Source organism: Pieris brassicae, chromosome 3 (genome assembly GCF_905147105.1).
Source record: "Pieris brassicae chromosome 3, ilPieBrab1.1, whole genome shotgun sequence".
Classification (NCBI taxonomy): domain Eukaryota; kingdom Metazoa; phylum Arthropoda; class Insecta; order Lepidoptera; family Pieridae; genus Pieris; species Pieris brassicae.
Window position 1 is genome coordinate 22,806,229 of NC_059667.1, and position 17,327 is coordinate 22,823,555.

At 34.9% G+C, this 17,327-nt stretch overlaps 3 protein-coding genes across 3 annotated transcripts; 2 read left to right on the forward strand and 1 right to left on the reverse strand.

The window, feature by feature from the left end:
• Positions 1–324: 324 nt before the first annotated feature.
• Positions 325–11,040, forward strand: LOC123707472 (transient receptor potential channel pyrexia-like). The gene is made up of 11 exons (XM_045657536.1): positions 325–395; positions 1,808–1,889; positions 2,521–2,709; positions 3,227–3,444; positions 7,182–7,363; positions 7,435–7,616; positions 7,833–8,061; positions 8,294–8,452; positions 8,524–9,639; positions 9,720–9,974; positions 10,102–11,040. The coding sequence occupies exons 1-11, from the start codon at positions 386–388 to the stop codon at positions 10,963–10,965; spliced, it is 3,486 nt and encodes a 1,161-aa protein (XP_045513492.1). The 5' UTR covers positions 325–385; the 3' UTR covers positions 10,966–11,040.
• On the reverse strand, positions 5,473–6,692 carry LOC123707473 (dynein light chain roadblock-type 2-like). Its single transcript, XM_045657537.1, has 3 exons — positions 6,566–6,692; positions 5,939–6,118; positions 5,473–5,724 (listed from the first exon to the last, which is right to left on the reverse strand). Exons 1-3 carry the CDS (start codon positions 6,587–6,589, stop codon positions 5,617–5,619), a joined length of 312 nt encoding a protein of 103 aa, XP_045513493.1. The 5' UTR covers positions 6,590–6,692; the 3' UTR covers positions 5,473–5,616.
• Positions 11,041–11,757: 717 nt separating the features above from the next.
• Positions 11,758–15,523, forward strand: LOC123707172 (ankyrin repeat and SOCS box protein 11-like). The gene is made up of 7 exons (XM_045657007.1): positions 11,758–11,890; positions 13,691–13,793; positions 14,068–14,247; positions 14,505–14,722; positions 14,805–14,986; positions 15,094–15,275; positions 15,411–15,523. Exons 1-7 carry the CDS (start codon positions 11,851–11,853, stop codon positions 15,430–15,432), a joined length of 927 nt encoding a protein of 308 aa, XP_045512963.1. The 5' UTR covers positions 11,758–11,850; the 3' UTR covers positions 15,433–15,523.
• Positions 15,524–17,327: the final 1,804 nt, after the last annotated feature.

Genomic DNA, 17,327 nt, shown 5'->3' on the forward strand with positions numbered 1-17,327 from the left:
CACTTGTCATTAAAATATCTGCTGGACACGCTGATATCGCTTCACAGCCTTTTCTCACGATGTTTACCTTCCCGTGCAAGTGTTGATATCAAATGGATAAAAGACAACTCTGTACATGCACAATCGATCTTTTAAAATACGATATACTCGTTGAGAATTACACAATTTTACGATAATATCTAATAAACAAACTATTAAAACAATGTTAAATATGACTAAGGCCTTGATCACAACTAAAACTGTCTAAATCTATAGTTGTCTACAAAATTTCGATATATTGTCAATGTTATTTGATTGTAGTTAATGCAGTAGATATTTACTGTGGCATAGTTATCACATTTGTGTAAAACTGCCAAATGCGTGGAGTTTTGTTTATTTTGTGACCATGGAACGAGGTCAGTGGAAGTTTCTAACCTATACCTGTAAACGACTGGTAATAAGTGTTAAAATTAAAATTACCTTTTAGAATCGTATTATTTTGTTATTTGCTTAATAAATGCTAAAAATACGATACATTATACGTATTAATCACAAACGAACTTGAAACTTCTAAGCGGCTTAAGTTTAAAAGTCAATTTATTCCTACATGAATAAAACGGAATATACTTGGTACATATTGTTATCCATTAAACGCATTTATTAATAAAAACTAACCAACTAATTTCCCTAGTTCTTTGTGTGATACTTTATACATGTATGACAAAGACTGAGGTTATATGTGATGTTATTCTTCAAATTGTTTGAAACAGTCTCAACAATCCATTAAGGGCCACGCCCTGGAGATTAAACTAAAATGCTTTGCGATGCACAATGCAATTACGTTGAACTATTTGCTAAGCATTTAGAACATTAGTCACTTAATGGCGGTGATAAACTGAACAACTAAATAACTACACAAATTCATGTTTTTTTAGGAATCTCAAACTATAGTATGCATGTCAATAGTGTAATTAATACCAATAGTAGGCAGTAAAAACTAAATGCAATTTTTACATTAATTCGCACAATGAAGCAGACATAATTTTACGTCTGTTGCTTATTTAATTCCAACAAATCTTATTTCATCGCATTGCTATGAGACTACTTGCTACCTCGTGATGTTGCTACCACACTAATAATATCTTAAAAATGTTTAAAATAACGTGAATATTCCGAAAATAAATTATATTTCAATTGGCAATACTTTCTATTTCTCTATATTATCAAACATAATCAGTAAATCCAAACATAACCTAAAAATAGTAAATATTTTCATTATTAATGTACCAAAAACTACTTAATACAATGGTCAATAAATATAGTTTAATTCACTCAGGCGCACGTCTATTATCATCAGTTTTCGTAGTAACACATTGACCATCGCACACAGTTTACCGCGTTTATTTGAGTTTATTTAAAATGTTAACATCTAAATTCCCCATGGGCAAGTATGACGTTTAAGTAAATATTCACTTATAATAAAACAATTTCTCAAAGCCTAGTCAAACCAAATTACTAATAAAATATAGTTAAATTATTTATTTAGTATCTATTTTTGCTATGATAGTGATATTTTTATAAGCATTATCGTTTGTACAGACACATTTGTTTATTTCATGCAACGAAAAAGCATTTTAGGCAAGTAGGTTTACTCCTATACCTTCTATACTTCAGCTTTAAACAATAATATTTTCACCGTTAATTCAACCCAGAATAGAATGTCTTCAAGTTGTTATTCATCTTAAAGTGTAGTTGAATCATCAATAAACTAAACTACAAAATTCAATAAAACAGATATTTCAACATGCAATTTTTTAATAACTTTCAGACATAGAACAAGGTATACCCGAGGAAAGTGAAACCTCGCTACTGCTCAACAGCAGGTCTGAACAGACAGCAAGCAATGAAAGGTATTATTTTTTCTTAATGGCGTCAGCATAGAATTTAAAAAAACAAGATTCTCAAAACCCTCAATCCAGCTATTTGCATGCCAACAAATCTGGCTGGATTTTTCGGCTAACATGTAGATAACTTGAACTATGTGGCGGCGTCCATGGCGAGGGGCTGGTGGCTGGTGCGTGCTCCTATTTCACCATGCCTCCTGCTAATGTCATGTGGAACATGGTTTAATCGTTGCAGCTCCTTACAAACGTTATGTAATACAAAAATAACTTGGCGATTAAATAGAGTGGCGGAGAGTTAATTGCCATTTCTTCTCTTCCGTTCTACGCCCTTGGATTGAGAACTGGCCGTAAATGTAAAATTAGAAGTATTTAATGTGTTTTTTTTGAAGTTCATAAGTATACATTGTGTTACCTATATGAATAAATAATTTTTGACTTTTGAATGCTTGCATTTACGTCCTAATATTTTGTACAATAGTTGACGACACTTACTTATTTTTATTAATTTATATATTTAGTCCTTGAACTTTGAGGAAAACTGAACGCCAAACACTAAAAACCAGCTTCTTAAAAAAAACATATTAAGGCGAAATGAAGTTAGCGGGGTCAGTTAGTAATAAGTATATAAATTTTACAGAAAGCATAGACCCTACCCACCACTCAGCCTGGCTCCATCATCAGTGCTTTCCACCCCCGATTCATCTCCCGCACCAGACACTGCTAGTACGTGGCCAAAGAAATGGCGAAGAAGCGATCGCCGCACCAGAAGACTTAACACTCAATTGCTGGAGGCTATAGAATCACACAATGTGGATGAGGTTGAAAGGTATTGTATATTGTATTAGCGGAAGTCAAACGACTTGTATATACGAATCTATAACAAAAAATTTGCCTGGAAATATTACAACGGCAAATCATTGTTCTTTCGTTAAGTACGCTTGTGAAACAGATTATAACGAAAATACACTAATATGAATATAAACACCATCAAGCAGCATGAACTGATTGGTAAAATTAAGTATGATTCTTGATAAATACATAAAAAAATTATTTTTGCCATATAAGGCTTATAGTAAGTTGCTATTTAACGAATTAACTTACGGTTACGTTAACCGTTAAAGAGTGTGCCTACGTCTGGCTTTACTCTCGGGGCATAACTCTGACCAATTAGGAAATCGCCACGCTTATAAAACTAAGAAAGCCTGAGTGAACAAAATGTACAGCCTTATCTCGTACAGTGTTAAAGATAAATAATAACTTATTTTACTAAATAATTATGTACTTTACAATGGTACGTTGGCAAACTGTCGTGAAAACTAGCTTAATTTTCGTTCACATTTTAGGTTACTAAATTCTGGTGCAAACCCAAACGCAACATGCCGCCTTGATCTGGTATCGGCGTGTCACATAGCTGCTATAAATGGTGGAGACTCACTCGGTATTCTTGCCAAACATGGAGCCGAGAAGCATAGGCTGGACGTCCTTGGAAGAACTCCATTGCATCTTGCAGCTTATGCTGGAAACACTCGCCAAGTTGCTATTTTGTTGGGTTTCTCCGAAGGTTAGTTTTCTACATACATAATATATATGTTTAATTTCAATATGTTTAAAACCCATTATGGTATAAATGACTACACATTATAAAAAGTTAAATTACCTTGATTCAGTATCAATGTTCGATTCCTACCTTGTTTTTCTCCAACCTTTGGGCTTTACTTCCGCCAGAGCAGGGCTTGGTATGAAATACTTAAATAGACCTTAATAGGGACTTTTGCAAAAACAAAACATAGCATGGGCGTAGAGCTCAAAAAGCAAGCGAATCTTTTCAGTCATTAGATAAAAACATATTTTACTCTGGAGGCAATTAAAAAGTTACATATCATTAAGACTAACTAGGTTTTCTGCATCTTTGAAATGCTTTATAAAATATGAAACTTTAAATCACTAGACAAGTCGTCGTTTCAATCCAAGATTTACATAACAATATCATCAACTCCCTAAGCTTTAAATAAAATAAGTTTAATAATAAATGGTAGCGAAGTTCCGCACACAAATATTTTACTCAACAGAACAAAAACCCGTTTCCATAGCTTTCAAAACTTTTCATATTAAGCTGGCCGGTCTTGCTAGAGGAAATTGTGCGATAGATTTAAACAAAAATACTACGGGCGACAGTAATGAGTTTTCGAAAATATATTAAAATATATGAATGCACGTCTCGCCTGAAATCAAATAAAGAAAACTGTTTATGATTGATATTACGAAGGCACACAGCTTGCCAGCCAGTGGACTGTGAAATGTATTTTTGAATTTAAATGTAATAAATGTCAGGAGTATTTGTACAGCATATTCAGTGTGTGTTTTATTAGGAAGCTGTAATAGGTAACAAATATAATCGTGAGATGAAAACTGAACAATCCTATGGTTTCCTTGCCCTTTACCCTAACACATGAATTGTAAATTTAATATATATAAATTACGAGATGTCTGCACCGAGAGACCTAACGTAACGGATAGAACACTACAAGCGGTTCAAGATCAGGATTTATCAAAACTATCGGACGGGCTCACCACGTTAACGAGGAAGCTGGAAATGAATCAAATAAAGCAATATTCTTATCATATTTGTTGTATATAATTTACACTAATACTTTCTCTCATCTTAATTATATACTACTTTATTATTCTTGTGAGCTGTCTGAGCATCGCGCACCTTCAGCTACTTAAATTTGGGACGACGACCTATGTTTGAACGAAATCAAAACAAAGGCTATCTACATATTAATAAATAAATCTGTTATGTACAAGATAGATTCACGATTACCGACATTTTTTATTATCATCAAAAGATATTATTATCTATCGATAACGGACTCCATCATAAGTACTGTTCTGATTACCATCTATATATGTATATAAAATTGAATCCCTATTTCAAATGGTCACGGCATCACGCGTTAACGGCTGGACCGATATCGCTAATTATTTTTTGTTGCGTTTATTATTATTAGGAGAAAGTTCTTATAAAGAAAAACATAAGAAAATTGAGAAAAATAGTTTTGTTACTATAGCAATATTTTTTCAGTTTTACAATTCAAACTTTTTTCATGTAACCTTATGGCGTTTGACATAATATTGACAGAACGCGTGATGGAAAAAAAAATGCTTCGATCGGAGTTATTATATGGATAAAATACATATGAAATAATTAAAGACGCTAATTGTTTATGGCATTAATCTTGAAAATCCATGTTTTTCACCTGGTCAGCTATATGTCGTCTGTTCCCGTGTCGCACTGTGGGGGATACACGGGATGTCGCAGTAATAATAAAACTATTTATATACGCGCCAGAAAAGCAAACAAAGAACGTTGTTTATCATAAAGCATTAGAATAACAAACGCTTTGTTTCTGAGATATTTCTTAGTTATTATACCAATTCGAAATTATTATTCATAGTTAAGACAGGACAACGTCTGCCGGGTCCGCTAGTTACTTATAAAAAGACAGACACTGACACCGAGGCATATCAGCGTGGCCTGTGTACTGTATTAACATGTATGGGTATAATTATCTAAACAAGATCCAAATATTCTGTATGAATAATTCTATTTCACAATACGTTTTTTCTACATTTAATAAAATTTTGAGCAATCAAGAACTACAAACTGAATTGTATGACTTTAGAAATTTAAATGTTCGACATAATAAAATTTCTTTAAAGTAAAATAATATCAAGTCTTCCTCATGACCACGATTAAATGAAATTCATGGTCTGGTGCGACCACTGCTTCTGTCTTCTTAGAGACCAGCCGCAAAACCATTAACTCATCCGTCACGTCCTGTAAGTAGATTTTTAATGAAACACAAATACGTCCAAGAAAGCGTTCTAATTTGACAAAATATTTACGTATAAAATAACCCGTGGTTAACTTCAGGAGTAAACGATATACAAGTTAATAATTTTCTCTAAGAAATAAATATATATATATATATATATATAAATATTAAATAAATGACTTGTTCATTAATTATTTAAAAAACCAAATTACTTACAATTTCTTTAAGAGCATTCGTCGCGTGATGCGATAAATTTCTCATATGAGTAGAGTAGGTGGCCGCTGTTAAACTGTCCAGAGTCGTGGTCTCCGGAAACCCTTCGCAGTTCACGATAATCGTCCCCACGACATTGCCATTCTCGTTTATTCGGGTCATTGTGTCCGTCGCTAAAGGACCCTGTAAAAATTTTGCAATTTTAAAAAGGAATTATTATGTTATAGCAAAAAACATTGTGAAAGACTAAAGTCTAAACTATGGCGCAATTCACTGCTACAATTAACACCTCTGGTCCAACAAGATCCACACCTCTAGCTTGTAAGAATTATTGAGCCAATATATTAAAATCAAATAACTCTAAAGCTTATTTATAATTATATTAAAATGGAATATCGCAGAGGCTGTATACAAGTACATAAGGAAATAATTATAGTTGAAGAGATTGAGCACTTAATATTTTATATGAAAAGCGCTGTAAATTGCCCAATATGAAATGCCCATCATATTTTACGAGACCTATAAAAATATAATTTAGATTGCTTTTAAGTGTCTTAACGTGAAATGGAGATATCTAATAAAATGTTTATGATGCCTAGTTCATAGTTTTTTGGAATTTTCAGCACTCACCATAAAATTCTGAGCTATCTCCATGATGCATTAAAAATACCTCTGGGGCTTGAAAATTTTCAAAATTAAAGTCGTTTACAAAACGGTTTTTGACGAGTGTAATTTGATTTCGTCAGATACGTAATTAGTTTACTCTTCCATGTCAAGTCAAGCTTCCTTTCGGCCTGTGCGAATAATAAACAATAATTAAAGAAGGTCTACGTAAAACAAAATTGAAAATGTAACTTTGTAGAGAAGTGTAAATTATTGAAATATTTCTATATAGGAAGAAATACCGCACATCCAAACACTAAATATATTTATAATAATATTTTATAATAATATTTTAAAATATTAACATTGAGATCCAAATATGTTATTAAAGTTTCTTGGGTGCGAGTATATGATGTAGCAGTCACATTTCTGTCTGTTCATGTGATCATCAAAATCTAGAAATTTTATATTAATATAAAATAATTCAGACAATTATTGCTTTACTTATGCTTAAACGAAGAAGTTAACTGAATATAATTAAGGGATACATCGTAAAAATATGACGCTTTTAGCTTTCTATGCTGTATTCAGATAAAAATATGTCGTATAGAAGTTGTTCCTCAATTATTTCAAATCATTTCAGAAATGCAAAAGCGCGTCCAATCAGAGGACATGTCATCTGATGTTGAAGAAGATGTAAAAAAGTTGTGTCCAGAGATTCAAGCAATGGTGGATGTACGCTGCGATGACTCAAATGTGAGCCGGACGCTTCCTAGTAGCTGGAAGGACAATATTGACCATAGCTGTCTTCAGATTAAAGGAACGGTGTGTAGGCATAAAATAGTGGAGAATCAGAACTCAGAAGTATCATGTGACCCTTAAATTTAATTTTGCAGCTTCCACTTCTTCAAACAGGCTGGACACCATTACATGTGGCCGTTTCTTGCATTAGACGTCACTCCACCAGGCTTCTGTTAGCTGCGGGAGCAGATCCAAATATTGTGGATGCACAAGGTCGTACGCCACTTGACGTTATTGCTTCAGCGTATTACCTTGACGTTGATATTAAAGCTGAAAAGTTAGTATAAACAAATTATTGTAGCGCCAGCGACTGTAGTCTGACTGGCATAGGTTCATATTTGAGATAGATACTAGATTACTGACCAGAATCGATTCAGAGATTTATGTGTTACACGATACAAAACTACATTTACTGCCATTGTATAATAAAATTGTTTTCGCTATAAATCTCACATAGATTTTCTAATGCGAAAAAATTGGGTATTTGTTTCAGTTTCGCAGAAATAATTAAGATGCTTACCAAAGCTGGTGGAACATACAACACTATGAAATCAAAAGAACTAGATAACATCGCAACTCCACTACACACAGCCGTGGAACTTGAAAATATTAATGCAATAACTGAACTTTTGGACATTGGTGCAAGTGTTAGCTGCTTAAACTCGGAAGGACAAACGCCGATGCACTTATGCGTTAAAAAGAGGTTACACGAACCTTTACAGGTAATCATAGTTAAAGCTGCTGTCAGCCTACTGTCAGCAAAGCATTCTATTATGTTTGGTCAGAGCTAAAGACTCAGTATCAAGAGTATTAAAAGCTAACGGTGGTCTGTACATTTGTGTAAAAGTAAAAACACTTTTATAGATTAATATAAATTCTAAGATAATACGTTCGAACACATCTTCTAATAAAATTCATACGGCGCAGATTATGATATACAATTTAACATTCCAGGTGTTGGCCAACTATGAGTATTTAAATGTAGATCCTCTATCAGCAGTGGTTGATGTAAAGGATAAGGATGGCTATACAGTACTTCAAGAGGCTGTCGAAGAAGCCTGGGTGCCCGGCGTATGCATTGCTTTAGAAGCCGGAGCCGATGTTACACTTAAAGTATGTAGTAGTAATAATATATGATATCCGTAATCTTGGTAGGGAAAACTTAAATGACATGAATTTTTTAGGCATATGATGGTCAAACTCCAGTTCATTCAGCAGCTGACATCGGAAACATAGATGTGCTATTGGAAATATTAAGTGTAGCTCGACAAAAAGGCATAATAGACTGCCAGAATGAAGATGGTGAAACAGCATTATTTAAAGCTATTGTGAATGGCAATACAGACTGCGTTTACGCATTATTAGAAGAAGGCGCGTCTATTAAAATTAAGTTATCTGGAGAGGTGAGCGTGCTACATAAAGCTGCGGAGTATGGTCATTCAGAAATATTAAAGATTTTATTAGAGCACAACGAGGGGGAAGCTATGTCAATGATAGACTCGCTATCTGCTAGATATTGGAGAGGGTTTGGTCCAATACATTTTGCCGTAATGAGCAATAGTGTTGAATGTGTCGAGCTTTTACTTTCGAAAAATGCAGATGTGAGATTAAGAACAACGGATAGTCCATATTTCTGTTCAACGCCGTTACATCTCGCTGCTATGAAAAATTTTATTGATGTAGCTAAATTTATAGTAAAATTTGATAAAACCACAATACACGAAGTGAACAGCAAAGGATGGTTTCCTCTTCATACCGCCAGCCATCACGGCTGTAGAGATATTATAACGCTATTGCTCCAAAAAGGCGCAGACTTGTCAGGGAACACTGATGGTCCTCGAAAATATAGACAGACAGCTATTGATATGATTTTAAACACATTGTCCATGCCAACAGAATTCCTGTCTGAGCTTTTCGATTCCTATATAAATTCGAACTGTGCCAACTTCCACGACTCAAACTGTGAGATCAACATTGACTATAGAATACTCATTCCCTCAGTTTGTGAAATGGAACAAATGAAAGTCATTGAAGCTCTTCTCAAAACTGGCAATAGATATGGACAAAGGAAATTACTCGTACATCCGTTAGTGAAGAGCTTCTTGCATTTGAAGTGGAAAGCTTTGCTACCATTTTTTTACGTTATCGTTATCTTATACTCAATGTTAGTTTCTTCGTTAACTATTTTTACGATGTCTGTGTTCTTTTATAAAGATACCGCCAGCAATCCACCTGCATTTCTATCTCCTGCTATTTGGGCAAATGTTGTATATGTATCCGTGGTTTTAATAATACTGCAGGTAAATATATAAGGTAATCTTTACTTTACCTTAAGTATTTTAAAGTATTTAAACAAATAAGATTTTTAATTTTATTACAGGAAATATTATATATGAATATAAGAAGCAAAAGATATTTCAGTGAAATGGAAACATGGATAAAATTCGGATCGATTTGTCTTGCCGTTATCCTGCCACTATCCATAAACTTAGCTGAGACTGCGGACTGGCCTAGACATATAGCTACTTTAGCACTACTTTTTTCCTGGATAGAACTTATGTTCCTATTATCTCGATTCCCTAGTTGGGGCTACTATGTTCTAATGTTTGGAAAAGTAGCTATCAACGTTATCAAAGTGAGTTTGTAATTATTAATAGTAGAAGTTATTATTATGGAAACATATAGTGCTTGTTTACAGCGGATTATATATATTATATTGAAAAATTTATATACATTATAAATTTTATTTTATCTTTTTTCAGATTTTATTAACATTCGTCTTTATCATCGTTGGATTTTCGTTAAGTTTCATGATACAGTTTCATACTCAAATTCCATTTGAGAGTCCATGGGCTGCGTTTGTTAAAACCGTTGTAATGATGACATCAGAATTCGACTATCAATCGCTTTTCGATCAAGAAAACTCAAGAGAACTTGCTACTTCTCTCATTGTTGTCCGTTTTATTTTTCTAATATTTCTAATACTGGCAGCTATTGTAATCATGAATTTAATGGTAGGTGTCGCTGTCAATGACATAAACGATTTGGCAATATTGGGAAATATAGATAGATTGTGTAAACAGGTGCAGTTTTTGTCCACCCTAGATAATTTGGTTTATAATAGATTTTTTATTTTCATTTTACCGAAAAGAATAATAGAAGGCATCAAAAATAAAAGGCGAGTAGTTAACATGATAATACTTGCACCGGGAAAACCAAAATGGAAGTATTATAAGGCTCTACCGACACATCTCAGAGAAGCAATTTTCACAATCGCTCAAGAAAAAATGAAACAAAAAGACAACGAAGTAAACATGGAAGAATTCAAAAAGAAAATTGATGAAATGCACACAGCTGTTACCAATTTAGAAAATCATGGTGAACAAACGTCCCATATAGAAAAAGCAGAGAAACCGTTAGTACAAAAAATGAAATATGATGAGATTATGAAACGTTTAGCTGTGTTGGATCATGGGATGGATAGTGTTAAAGATGAAGTCACAAATTTAATTGAAGAAACTAAAAATCCGGTTAACGATTTACGTAGACAAATGAGCCAAATATCGACAGAAATTGAAAGTATCAAACAATATTTAATTCAATTAGACAAAAAATTAAGTAAATAATAAGTTCTTTTTACTAGATTCGTTTATATATTGATTTCTATAATGTATGCAAAATAATAATATATTTTAAGGTTAGTTATTGTTTTTTTGTTACATAAATGATAAATAATATTTATTTAACAAATTTGTAAACAATTGAAAGAACGTGTTACATATCCATTGTACTTACTTTGCCCAGCATAAGCAGTGCCTGTACCCCTCTGACCCATTGTAAAAGTAAGCGGACAACAGATACCAATAGCTTTGATCGGATACCTCACATCGGACCGGTCAAATTCTCAACAACTAATAAGTCTATAATATAGATTATTTGTCGTCCATCTCATATCGGACCGATTAAATAGTCATATTTAGTTAAGTCTCAATTATTGTAATAATTTAATTAAAGTAGGTAATTTAAATATATATTTGTTTTTTTTTTGCATTCACCAAAACATTCACCAGTGGCAAGTACCTACTACAAATTTAGGTTTTATTTTCTTTCTTGAAAAAATAACGGACGACAAGAGTAAATATATCATCATCAAAGATAATACGCCAATTATAGACATAATAGCAACTCGTAGTAAAAGGAAGTCTGACCATTTTGTACCTTTTTCTTTCCTTGTTCCTTACTGAAATCCGTGATTAAAACAAAGAAATATAGTTATGAAATAATATATTTTATTTGTTTCTTTTATATATGCATTAAAAATACGAATGTATTAGGTTTACAGCGGTGCGCGCGCGCGCATGTGGCCTTCATTAAGTTATGACCAATGTTTGTTTACGAGTTAGTCATGCGATAACCATGAGATATTCTGGTCGTGTAAACCAAACATAAGATCAGAAAAGAAGTTGCAAAAACAAAATGGAATCCAAAGAACCCTTAAAGATAAGTGAATAATGAACTGGACAACAATGTTTTCTTCGTTGTTTTTCAGAGGTGAGACAGGTTTACAGCATAATTAGGTCTTTGCGTGTAGATTCACTTGCAGGTCACTACCGCTGATTTCCATGGCTTATGTCAATTAGGCATTTATTGCTTGCTTATGTCAAAAGGAAAATGTATTGTTTAGCGTTAATAGATTAATAAATATAAATCGATTATTTATTATATATAAGATTACAATAGTGTTTACGTAACACGTACATAAATTTTATAACATTTTGACAAATAATAACAGTGTACAAGAAAAAAACAAAATGAAGATTCAAGGGCGGATTGAAAACAATGTGAGTAGCGTTTAATTTCGATATTTAGAAGTAATATAATTGTTTTTTTTATGTAACAGGAGGCAAATGGGTTCGCCTGATGTTAAGCGATACCGCCCATGGACACTTATATAGAAGGCTCGCAAGTGCGTTGCTGGACTTTTAAGAATTGGTACGGTGTTTTCTTCTTCGCTGGAATTGGTTCGGTTCGGAAATACTTCAGTGGGCAGCTGGTTCCACATGTTGATGGCGCGCCAAGATAGAAACCCCACATAAAAAAAGCCGAGGGATGAAGCCGGTTGGAAAATGTTTTTAGAAAAAAACGTGCAAACTTGTGTCTTCTAATTTTGACTAGATTTAGTCTACTCCAAGACCCCTCGTTTCAGTTTTGATTTTCGACCAGTTTGTTCCGGTTCTGCAGAAATACCTGCCCCCACGTTCTCGAGTTGAAGGTCGGAACATGCCCCGTCGATGACATCATTGATACTCCGATCAGCGATAAAGCTGGAAATCCAGTTGCATAATTTCTGAGGGAGCCAATAGGCTGGAAGTTTCGAGAGAAATGCTCTGTGCCACGATCGAAGGCTTTCACGGTGTCAAAACTTACCGCCAGATCCTCCCCCTGCCCCCTTACTCCCAACTCAATTGCCTCTGCCTACCTATGTGTGAGGTAAACGAGAAGATCACCAGCAAAGTGACCACGGGGAAACCTGTACTGACCATCGCTAATCAGCTGGTGGTCCCCTAGAACCAGGAGGTTGTAGCTATCGGGCATATAGTTATATATAGTTGACAGACCGAGTGTGGGCGTGCACCGAAAAAGACGCGTTAAGACCGGAGCCAACAAAGGAACACAAGTACGCAGCACAATTGTGGGGATGCTAGCAGCCCCACTCGTCTTATGGATGTCTAAGGCAGATAGAAGCTTTTCGGGAAGCATGTTGCCAGAATTTAACTTCAGGCATCGTAGATTCACACCGCAATAATGTCGGCGTTGCTTTTCCTTGGTCCGGTTTTCCGAGGAAGTCGACGCTAAGAGACAGCCTAAAAGATCGGCCTTCTTCTTCGCCAGCGTTTTATCTTCTCATTGCAGTGGTGGAATGGCTGGCCGACAGGAATTCCCTTGGACGGCTTTTAGCCATTTTCTAGCCAAATCTAGCAGTGTAGATACTCACTGATTTGTGTTTGTTTCATGTTTTTTACAACAAGAACATTACAACGAGACAACATGCTATAAAAGAGTTCTAACTTGCTTTGGTCATATCGCCTGTTACGAACCAGATAACCTGGACCCGCTGGTGTGACCAAATCACGATTCTTGCGGGTCGGAAGCTATAGACCGAACTAAGTGGATAGATATTCTAGCAAGGCAGCAGGCACCTTACAGTGACACGACCTTTAACAATGAAGTACACGCCTGAGAAGAAATTGCCATAATCTTTACCGGAAAGATTCACAACTCTTATACTAAATGACTACGCCCTATCCGTTCTATAATGTGATATTAAATTATTTAACCTTTTTATTTCAGATATTGAGAATGGCGAGCCAGAGCAAGGCTTTAACTCTCCTCTTCTTACAACTCTATCTAATGGCGCCGATATAAATATTATGCCACATAGCAATGTCGTGAGGTATTTATAATATTTACAATATTCGATTTTTTACCATAATTATGCACATACATTAAGCATCTACATTTACAGTGTGTTCTGTGTTTAATTCCCGGTAAAGTCTCAAATTTAACTATTTACCTTGTTTTAAAATTGTCATCAATTCCAATTCCAGTTTATTATGTCACGGAAGTTCTAACAAAAAGTATTTATCGATATAAATATTTTTAATGGACAAACCATGTAATTATTTATGTTTTGCTTCATAAGTTTAAATAACTAATCCTTTTTCCAGAAGACATAAATTACCAAAGTTACACGCGGTCATACCTTCCAATGCTACCACCGAACCAACCCCATTACCGCTGACTCCTGGAACGTGTCCAACCAATAGACGAAATGATCGCCGCCTTCGCAGACTAAACACGGATCTCCTGGAAGCGATCGAGTCTTACAACGTAGAAGATGTAGAAACGTAACTATATAGTAAATGCTTAAAAATCCATATTTCAAACTCATTACCTTTTTAACTGTTTATACACTGTTTATAATAATTGCTTTTAGAGTAAATCCCATCTTGGGAAAGTATGTTTTGGCTTCGTACAGCCACTATCAGCAACCATGTCATACTAACGCTACTTTTTCCATACCCTTGTGTCTTTCGTCTTGTGTGGATCGCAGGGTCCACCGTTTTTTTTTAAAATAAAGAATTAAGTTCTACTTTTTAATCAGCTTACTAGAAGAAGGAGCGAATCCAAACGTCACATGCCGTCTCGATAATGTGTCGGCTTGTCATCTGGCCGCTCTGACTGGAGGCGAAGCTTTAAACCTTTTACTTAAGTTTGGTGCTGACAAAAACCGTCTCGACAAGTATGGAAGGACGCCCTTACATCTCGCAGCCTATGCGGGAAATGCAAGGCAGTTGGCAATTCTCTTGGACTTTACTGAAGGTTCTTTAAAATATTTTCTACATATGCCTTATTTAGTATAAGCTGTTTTTAGATTGTTTAAATTTACTACTTATTGAAACAGATATGCAGAAACGTGTGGACACAGATGATATGTCATCAGAAGCAGAGGAGGACGTCAAAAGAATGTGTCCGATAACGATGAAAATGGTTAATGTGAGGTGCGACGTAGAAGAAGTTAATACAGTTCTTCCGAAGAGTTGGATGGATGATATCGACCACAACTGTATGAGCATTAAGGGCAGCGTGAGGACATTATTAATAGCTTAATTACTTATAAAAATTGTAGCTATTACATTGACAACAGAGCCGTAACGTAAGTAAAAGATAGAAATCATTGTAATTTGTTCTAGTTACCATTACTCCAACCCGGCTGGACGCCTCTACACGTTGCGGTGTCTTGCGCAAGACGTCGTTGTACAAGACTACTTCTAGCTGCCGGGGCTGATCCTAATATTTCCGACGTCCTTGGACGAACTGCATTGGATGTTGTGGGTTCAGCACACTATCATAATGAAAATATCAACTCTGAAAAGTTAGTACAGTATTATTATTAATTAAACTAAATAATAACACAAGCTGACAAAGTTTGGTTAAAATTGCATTGAAATGCTTGACGCGTAAAGATGTAACAGTCATACATACATCAAAGGTTTTTTTAGCTTTACAGAGGTCATCAAAATGCTCATTAAAGCCGGTGGAAAACACAACTCAATGACATCAGACGGCATAAATGATATAGACACACCTCTCCATACAGCTGTAGAATTATCAAATATTGACAGTATCAAACAACTTCTGGATATTGGTGTATGTGTGGGTTGTTTAAATACAGCGGGTCAAACACCCCTCCATCTTTGTGTTAAGAAGCAATTGGAGCAGGCTTTACAGGCAAGTTTTTTTTTTATAATTTAAGAACAAATCATAGCACCAATAATACTATTGGTAATGATGGTTAACGATGCTTTGTTTATATCATAGTTCATATTCCAGATCTTAGCCAATTACCCATATAAAGAAGTAGGTTTACTGTCAGCCATGGTTGACGTGAAAGACAGAGATGGCCACACGGTGCTACAAGTGGCTGTAGAGGACTCATGGGTAGCTGGTGTATGTGTAGCCCTTGAAGCAGGTGCAGATGTTACTTTGAAGGTAGGTTTAATTTATTATATTGTTACGAGCTAGGGGACCGGATAGAAAACGCCGTAGATACTATTCGCATTTTATAACTTTAATGTTAATCTCTCTCTTGAATTATATTCGAGAACTCTCCAGGCAGAATCGGCACTGAGTAGCTATTGCAGTATTCTAGAACGTACGTTCTCTTTATCTCTTTCGCGCATTGCTCCGTCGTTGTCGTACGGCGTTATAGAGTATTTAGTGGCTTCAAGAATGTTCCCATCTTTCCAATCTCTCGTGTATCTTTCCATCCTTGTACCACACCACACCATGTAGAGGATTCAGTCTAGAATTTTCCTTCATCAAAGGGCTCTGAAAACGGGTTTTCAGAAAATGTTACCACTCTACTACACATGTTCTGAAACTTTTTCAAAAAAGTTACAGCCTCCTGAAAACGAGGTTATTTTCTAATATGTGATAGAGCCTCTCCTGAAGCGCCTATAACTCACATTTAAGTTTACTGAAAACTTCTCTAGCATGTGGAAAATCTAGAAACATTTCAAAATACCCGTCTTCGTAACAATATTATTGTTCAATATTGATAACTAAGAAACGGATCATGATCATGCATTTTCCAATACTGATAGTGAATTAGAACAATTTTATCCGGTAACGTACGGTAAGGTACGTCTGCATGTGGTACAATAATTTTAACATTAAGTGAATGATTATGTAAATATTAATATGTAAATGATTATCGAAATCAAATTAGTAATTGTTAAAATAACTATTAATTTATTTAAAGGCAAATGATGGCGAAACACCTATTCATTCAGCGGCAGCTTTAGGAAACATAGATGTGCTCATAGAAGTTTTGAGTGTAGCCAAACAACAAGGCATTCTCGACAGCCAAAATGACAAAGGCGAAACAGCTTTATTCCAGTCGATCATAAACGGTCACCATGACTGTGTAAAAACTCTTTTAGAAGAGGGGGCTTCCATTAACATCACATTACCAGGCAACGTTAACGTTTTCCATGCAGCTGCTAAACAGGGACACGTAGATATTATAAAAACTTTATTAGAACAAGAACCTTTTGAAGACTTATTAAAAAAGATAAATTCCATCACTACTGCTGAAAAAAAAGGTTTTGGTCCTATTCATTTTGCTGTTTTATGCAATAGTATTGACTGTGTAGAATTGCTTTTGTCAAATGGAGCTGACGTTAAACTGAGGACTACTAATAGCCCATATCACTCCTCAACGCCATTACATTTGGCTGCTGAATTTAACTTTTTGATTGTCGCCCAGTTGATAATAAAGTTCGATAATACGACTTTAGACGATTTCAATGATAAAGGCTGGTATCCACTACACACTGCTAGTTATTTTGGAAGTAGAGATGTAATTCTTTTACTTCTACAACACGGGGCAGATTTATCTAGACACACAGAGAGTCCAAGAAAA